At 40.2% G+C, this 9,109-nt stretch overlaps 1 protein-coding gene across 1 annotated transcript; it reads left to right on the top strand.

The window, feature by feature from the left end:
* Positions 1-7,396: 7,396 nt before the first annotated feature.
* Positions 7,397-8,050, top strand: LOC104221633 (uncharacterized). The gene has a single exon (XM_009772716.1). The coding sequence runs from the start codon at positions 7,397-7,399 to the stop codon at positions 8,048-8,050; it is 654 nt and encodes a 217-aa protein (XP_009771018.1).
* Positions 8,051-9,109: the final 1,059 nt, after the last annotated feature.

The raw sequence follows: 9,109 nt of genomic DNA, 5'->3' as shown, positions 1-9,109 counted from the left end.
TAAATCACGATATGAACCTATTCCTAGGCTCGAAACCCCAAACAGATATCGATAACAACAAAATCCACTTAAAACCAAACTTAGGAAATCCAAAAATCATTAAAATTCGAACTTACCTTATTAAGCGCCAAAATGGTCCCAGACCACTCGATATTCAACCCAGGCATACGCGCAAATCCAAAATCACCATACGAACCTATTGGAACTTTCAAATCCTGATTCCGAGGTTGTTTACTCAAAAGTCAAACCCTAGTCTGCTCTTCCAACTTAAATCTTCCAAATTTAGAATTTTCTTTCCAAATCAACTCCAAGCTTCCCGAAATTCAATTCCGACTACACGTACAAGTCACAAAATATGAAGTGAAGCTAATCATGGTCTCAAACCACCGAACGACGCACTTGATCTTAAAACGACCGGTTGGGTCATTACATTCTACTGCACTTAAACATACGTTCGTCCTCCAACATGCCAAGAACCATTACGGAGTTGCCCAAATCAATATTTAACACCTCGTGCACCTACCCGTGCCACCACAACCCATGTGAGCACATTAGCTCGAGCCAGACTGAAGATCCTCCCTATAATCTCAACTAACAAGCCTTAGAACCAGGTTTCATCATTCGGAATTCTCCACGACACCCGATTCTAACATACTAACACCGCATTAATAACCATGCACCTATGCTGAAATCGCACCATGCACCACATAAGTCGTTTGCCCACAATAACATCCTTCGACCACAATAGCTACAATTTCATGAATCTGATGCTCACAATATGCCTCATAACACCTGTAAGCCCTGTTCCAACTCTCGCAAATACTTCCATGATGAAAGAGATGCATAGAAACTCATAACTACCTACCAAATCAATAAATCATGGGGTCTCTCCACCTGATAAGAACCATTACCTCATCCTGAACTGACTAACAATATTTTCTCTTTAATATACCCTACATAACTCTGATTGCACTTATCTCAGTCCCAATAATCTCATCTCACTCAGTACAAGCTGCTCGGGCAATAAGCCACCTCAAACACCGTATAAAATCTTATGTAACACCATCAATGTGCCAACAAGCTACAACTCGAATATGGAACATAAGGAAGAACGAACTCTAGCAAAGAACTACCCAGTTCGTGTAACGAATAAAACGACTAACAGATGCTATAAACCTTTCTCGGAGATGAGAAACAAAACTCACAAAAATAAATATGGGGAACCCTACTCAACATCTCACTGTTGCAGCGTGCAACCAGGTCCAAATATCACAATGTTGCAGCATGCAACTAGATCCAAACATGACATCATTGTGGCACGTAACCCGATCCACACAACATACCCGTGGTGGCGTGCCACCGGATCTAAACAATATACCCGTGGTGGCATTCCATCGGATTCAAATAATATACTCGTGGAGGCGTGCCACCTGATCCACACATAACAATCGATAAGAAAAATCCATCAAGTCGTAATTCTTATACTTATGAAATGCTCGAATACCGACCACAAACATGCCAAGTGCATAATACAACCTTGGGGATATGGATAGCGCCATACGATATAAAAACCCAAGCACGACTAAGGTGCAACACCGAGCCGCAACCTTGATCCTCAACTTCCAATTCCCAAACTACTCACTGTACACAAGAATTCATCATAACCTGAACTACTAGTAGAATAAACACTTCATTGACTAGAAATCTTTCACTTAACTCATTACAGAAGAACCACTGCAACATGCAACTGGATTCCCGTTACAGCAGAAAATACAAACCTCAAGTCGTGGTCTAAATCGCCATAACTCTTCCGGGATCCATTTACACATAACAAGGCCATGTGAATCAAATACCCCCCAAATCAATCAAATTATGGTGGTTTTCAAGCCCGCACGTACAACCACAAACCACTTGTATAACTTAACACGCCGAAGGAACTGAGCATTACCACAATCATGTTGATTCAAATTATTACTAACTGACCCCACTTTTTCCAATTTACTCTTGACTTGACCTAGAAATAATAATAACTCCATTCAAAAGCATAATGAAACTCAATCAACACTCATCCCGAGTGACCCAAATTGCTAGATCAGATCGTCTCAATACCCATGAACCATCTCATACCCTCCTCATCACACAATAACATCTCCAACTGGTACACCCATTCTGAAAGTTCCTCTACGAATCCGAAGTTGTTTCCTTCCATCTCTCTAACATCGCACCGCAGACCCCTGGTGCTAACATAGAAACACCCCAAGTCCCTTTCTCCACTACAAAAACTCGATCCTTAACCACACAACGACCCAAAATCCTTAAACATTGCACTTAAATTATTGAACCCACTGGAATCATTGTTGAGAGTCTCCACACTGACATGAACACTCTCTCAAAGATGCAACTGGATGAATTCCTTTTCGAGTACATCACATCCACAAGAATCGTAAACTCTGAGTCTTCCCAAAACCTGCACATGAATCGGTAAGGCGTAATATCACATGCATTCCTCAAGTTCTTTACCCGAATTAACCTTGATGTTTTTCTTTTCTTAGTCATAAATAATCCACCAATACACTAATAACCAGAAACCGCACAAGCAAACAACCACGCGATCCAATCATAGATGGTGGGCTCCCTACTTAGCTTTAAGCTACTATTAGGTAAATGTAGAACCCACAATGATTTCTCCTTCTCAATTTCCGTGATCTCGCACTGTTAACTCGCCAAATTTCTTTTAGTAATTTATTAAACTTTTCATGAATATTTCGAATTGTCACCATCAATCGCACATCCGACCTCCTACTGGGTAGTAAGTAGAACTCTTCATAGAAACTTAATCAAAATTGAGAAACCGCTAACCTGCTCATAGGAGGTAGCCCACCGGTGGAAATTCCATACCAACATCTTCCAACGACATTTCCCTGGTACAACTACCACAAAATCAGAAAACCCTCCTAAGCCCATGCTCACCCGCTAGCTGTAAGAGTCTGTTAAACCCCTATTAGCATCAACTAAAAGTCCAACCATACGTTCCAAACTCAAAGTCATGTTGCATCCAAAAATGATAATCAAGCTTTCACACCCCTCTTCATTTCAAGTAACTCCTCTTTGCCACATTCAATCTTCCTCAATATAGTAGCCACCATCCCAAATGAAATCTATAGACCTAGTCACTATCTATCATGATCCCTAAATTGCTCTAAACTTCCCCACGACATGTGGCTAACCTACCATAGAATCCATACACTACTTCTCCACTCTCACTTCGGTTAAACCATCTCCTTAAGCAACTTCTCAACCTCTGTTGTTCATACTTGACCTGCTAGCAATTCAATCACTACGAGAATCCTCCCACCATGTCCTTCCCCCTCCTTTGCTGCCAAAATACTACCTCAAATCATAATCCCTCTTTGCAGCACCCGAACAGATAAATTGCCACCAACTCTAACCCTTCATAAAGATCAACTCCCCCGAACCATCAACATTAGAAGCACCAATTCGACACCCATATGCCTTCATACATCGTAGCAAGACAACGACATTACACCATAATTGAAAATTCCACCAAGATTGAAAGTATCAAGTCTTAGTACTCCGTCAGCCAAAGCCGGAACACCCATAGTCCAATTGCATTTCCTCCGCTAGAACAAAATGCTGAATCTTTACACTATGACCCGATTAATCCTCCCTTCGAGTCGTTTATTTCTGTGAAACATAAATAAGCACACTACCATTTATACCAAAACTACGCGATAACCCCCCATGAACATCATGCATCACATTTGCGATGACTATAGCCCAATTGAATATGTAGGGAGAAACATCCTGCACCATATCTGCAGTGCCATTACAACTCCTTAATGCCCAATTGATAGAAAGCGCACCACGCTCATAAGATTGAGTAGGAAGGAAATGAAGGCATAAGCTTTAATGGAATCAAATCGCACGATGAAGAATCAAGAAAGGAAGTGCTCCTGACAGCCATGTAACATCTCAAAGATAAGTACATATGTCAGTGTACCAATCCACAAGACTCTACTAACGTTTTCTTGACATATGAGACCAAAGTGAACCTAGAGCTCTGATACCAAGCTGTCATGACCCCAAACACATTATAGGCCGTGATGGTGCCCAACGTCACCGTTAGGAAAGCCAACGGTGAACTACCAACTTGATTATTCATTTTATTATTTTTGAAATCATGAATCTTGTTAGGTGGAGACAAATTGCATTAAAGTCATTGATAAATAAAATTTAAATATTATACAAGTAAAAGTGTATCGAGGTTAAGCAATCCCAAAATCCAATGTCACAAGTGCATGAGTATTTAATAAGGAGTAATAATAATACAACATCTGTTTGGAATATAAATAAGACATGATAAAGTAAATAGTACGATGAAGAATCTGTGGGCTGCGATACATAGCATGGAATACGGCTCACTATAAAGTCTCCTCAGCAGCTGGTCCTACACGCAAAGATGACCGCCAATTAAGCCTGTCAGATCCTGCACATTTAGTGTAGAAGTGTAGCCTGAGTATGTAAATCAACGCGTACCCAGTAAGTATCTAGCCTAACTCCGGAGAAGTAGTGACGAGAGGTCGACATCGACACTTACTAGAGGTCCAATAAAGCAATATGATAAATCATTAGCAGATATAAAGCACAACAACAATAATGGGGTAAAATTGTAAGTTACATAATCATCAAAAAAATTCTTCTAAAGATATAAATTTCACAATCTCGTATTCTATCTCAATAGAAAAGATGTATCAAGTGCCAGTATCAAACAGATAAGGAGTACCATATAAGATGCTAGGCATCAGTGGAAGGATAATCTCATGAATATTCGGTGTGTTAGCAGTATAACACACGATTATGCCGAGGTCGTACGACTCAATCCAGAATAATATGTACACTGCCGAGGGTCAACCGACACGAACCATAGATGAATATATTATACTATCGAGGCATTCGGCCCACTCGACAAGAAAGGAAGGAACTTATCGAATTATAAGACACGTGCTTACAATACAGTACATGAGCATAAAGTGAATATAATCTTTACCGTTTCTCAAATAACTTGTCAACAACTCAAGGTGATAAGGCTCGGCATAATATATATATATATATATATTTCTAAATCAATTTTAATTATAAATTCAATTAATTAAGCTAGCAGAATAAGTTCAAATAATTTAAATATTACATGATAAAGTCCTAAATCTACCCGGACATAAACATGCTTTAGCTATGTATGAACTCTCGTCACCTCATGCATATGTAGCACCCACAACTAGTAGCACATAACAATTACAACACCTAGGGGTAGTTTTCCCTCACAAGGTTAGACGGGAGACTTACTTCGTTTTGAAGTTCCATAGCCGACTCCAATACCTCTCAAACTCTTCAATTCAAAGCCATGCGATCCGAAACTAGTCAAACAACATGCATCTAATCAAAATATACTTCAATGCGTATAATTTAACAATTTATAACAACCCTCAACTCTACTAAAAAAGTCAACAAAGTCAACCATCGGGTCCACGTGCCCGGATTCTGAAAATTCTTGAAGGTAAACTTTACCCATAACGCAACGAACTTAAATATATAATTTATTCCTAGTTCCATTTCCAATTACGCGGTCAAAATCCAAAAATACCAAATTCTAGGTTTTCTACCAAAAAATCCCACAATTTCTACCCAAGTCCATGTTTAAATCCATATATAACTCATGTACTTAGCTCACAATGAGTAGAAGTTCCTTACCTCGAGGTAGATGATGAAGTTGTCTCCTCTAAATCGCCCCAAAATCGCGAAAACAAGAGAGGAATGAGTGAAAATGAGCAAAAATCCCGATTGAGTAACATATATTCTGCCCAGGCATTTTCGCACTTGCGGACACCCCACTGCACCTGCAAAAAAATATCTGCTCTTGCAGAAGTCACTTAGGCTGCCGGTCAGTCGCACCTGCGGCCCAAAGTTCGCACCTGCGAGGCTGCTTTTGTGGATCTCCTTTAGCTTTTGCATTTTGGCACCTGCATGATCCCATCCGCTTCTACGAGGCCACCCACGCCTCTCTGACTCTGTATCTATGGAGCCTCATCGCATCTGCGGGCTCGCAGATGTAGAAATCCTCCTTGCACCTGCAACCACTGTCCAGCTCACCCAGAACTGCTTCTGCAACCCCTTGGCCACTTCTGCTGTCTCGCACCTACGGCTAAAAAACCTCACAAATGCGATCACACTAGAAGCCTTATGCTTGAGCAATTCCTTCTTGTCCAAAACTCGACCCGATTCCAATCCGATTCGCACTGGAGGCCCCCGGGACCTGATAAACGGCCAAAAATGCATATTTTTCGGTGCACTTTCATCTCATAACTTGTGTGGTTATGGTAGGTTATATCAGTTTTTGTAGTGAATTATGCTCATTGCGTGCATTCTTGTGTGCAGGAGCAAGTTGGACCAAATGTGAGCAAATAGAAGTTGATTCGTGACCAAAAGACAAAAGAAGAACTTTACTCGTTCATTCTCGCGTGCACATGAGAGAGTGAACAGCTATTGAGGAAAAGCTTGAATAAAACAGCGAAGTATAGTAAAAAGGCATGAGAGTGCACGAAAGACCTAAAATGGTTGCAAAAGGAGCCCGCAAACTCAATCAACACTTGGGATGATCTAGTTAGGAAATTCTTAATCAAGTTTTTTCACACTAAGAAGACAAAGTCGCTGAGGAGCCAGCTTCTTAGGTTTCAAAAACGAGATGGCGAGACTCTTCGTCAAGCATGGGAAAGATACAAGAAGATACTCAAAGACCGCCCACATCATTGTCAGACTGATGAGGTTTTGGGTCACATTTTTGTTGATGGGTTGGATGTGTCATCAAAGATGAATCTTGACTCAGAATGTGGGGGTAGTTGCATGCCAAGATCGTATAGTGAGATCCAGATCTTGCTAAACAATTTCACTGCTAATGATAATAATTGGCAAGGAGATGGGAACCACGAAGAACACTTAAACAAAAGGCATCATGTGTGATTGAGCTGATGATTTTTCATCCACGAGGGAAGATATAGCAAGATTAGCAAACCAGATGAACAAAATGACAATGCACCAAGCACAACGGATGCAGCATGTGCAAAAAATGTCTACTTGATACGAATTATGTGGTGAAGTTCACACAAGTGACATATGCCCCGTGAATCTTGAATCCATCTACTATGTTGGGCAACAAGCTAGAGGGCCGATGAATCAAAATGCTTAATATGGTAACAAATACAATCCAAACCGGAGGAATCATCCTAACTTCTCTTGGGGTGGAAATCAGAATAACTGGCCTCAAGCTAACTAAAATCAGCCACCTAAACCCCCATAACAAGCAGAAGAGAGTTTGACTGCCATGATGAAAAAGCTCTTGATAGACAATCAGAAAGTTATGGATGAGAATTTACAAGTTAGGGCTGAGAATAAACAAGTTAGGGCTGAGAATCAACAATTGCGCACAGAGTTCAGAAATTTAGAGAGGCAGTTTGGCCAAATTGCTAATACTCAGAATCCTAGACCTGCTGGAGCTCTCCCTAGTGATACTGAGCCTAATCCTAAGGCTCAAGTCAATGCAGTTACCTTGAGAAATAGAAGAGTATTAGAAGAAGTTCCAAAGAAAAAGAAGTATACACCTAGTTCTAAAGGAGAATTAGCTCCTAAGCCAGTTGAGGGGAATGAGAAAGAGAACAAAGGATCAGAGCCAGTAATTGTGACAAGGCCACTACCTTCGTTTCCACAAAGACTGCAAAAGCAAAAAGATAACGCTAAGTATAATATATTCTTAGATATTTTGAGCCAATTGCGTGTGAATTTGCCTTTGGTGGAAATTTTGCAGGAAGTGCCTAAGTATGCAAGGTATCTCAGAGATATTGTGGCAAACAGGCGAAGACCTACAGAGTTTGAAACAGTTGCACTTACTGAAGAGTGCAGTGCTAGTGTTCAGAGTAAACTTCCTCCTAAGTTAAAGGATCCTAGGTGTTTCACAATTCCTCCGTCTCTTGGAAAATAAGAAGTTGGTAGAGCCCTGTGTGATTTAGGGGCTAGTATAAATTTGATGCCATTCTCTTTGTTCAAGCAACTCGGATTGGGGGTGCTTAGACCTACTACAATCACTTTTACAGTTGGCAGATAGGTCACTAGTTATGCCATAAGGAATTATTGATGATGTGTTAGTTTAAATGGAAAAGTTTATTCTTCCTGTTGATTTTATTGTTCTTTATTATGAGGCTGATGAGGAAGTGGCCATTATTTTGGGGCGACCATTCTTAGCTACTGGTGGAGCGATTATTGATGTTAGGGAAGGGAAGTTGAAGATGAGAGTTGGCGATGAGGAAATCACTTTTAATGTATACAAGGCACTTAAGCTCCCTAAGCATTATAATGACTTGTGCATGATTACTGTGGTAGAAATGAATGGGATAGAGTAGAGTCCTTATGTGAATTGTAGTGATTCGATGGGATAACTAAGTTAGAGGAGGTGGTGTTGCAAGCTGAGTGTGTAAGAATTATTGAGAAAAGAGCCATGGATGAAAGAGGAGACCTTCTGGGAATGGGTAAAAAGGCTAGACTTCATGGGAGAAAGAAGAAGAGAAAGATTTAAGTAGAAAAATTGGACTTCTCCCGATGATGGATCTCATTCGATAGGTTTCTTGAAATATTTAAGTCGAAAGAAAAAAGACAAAAATATTTTCTTTTGTTAGGTAGTGTCATAATTTCCCCTTGGTTTATCTTTGTGCCTCTGTTCTTTTTCAAGGGTTTTGTTTGAGCCAAGTGTAGTTAGTTTTTTTTAGGAGTAGGAGCCATTTTGTTGTGATTGGAATTGAGGCAATATCTCTTGACTTTGTTATGCCTTGAGAATAGTGAGTAATTTGGTTGTGACGCTTAGGCTCAGTTTTTGACTCTTGCATAAGAACTTTAAATTGTATGATCTTAACTTTGCTTAACTGCTTTGACTAAAGTGTCTTGATGAGTCCAATCTTGAGTGAGTTATGTGCCATGTGTGTGTCATTCTGTGCATTGAATTTGATGTCTAGATCTTGCCCCGTGTGTTTGAAAAGCAAAATAGTAG

The sequence above is a fragment of the Nicotiana sylvestris genome, chromosome 1 (genome assembly GCF_000393655.2).
Source record: "Nicotiana sylvestris chromosome 1, ASM39365v2, whole genome shotgun sequence".
NCBI lineage: Eukaryota > Viridiplantae > Streptophyta > Magnoliopsida > Solanales > Solanaceae > Nicotiana > Nicotiana sylvestris.
The sequence above is the reverse complement of the archived record's forward strand: the minus strand, read 5'-3'. Positions and strand labels throughout refer to the sequence as shown.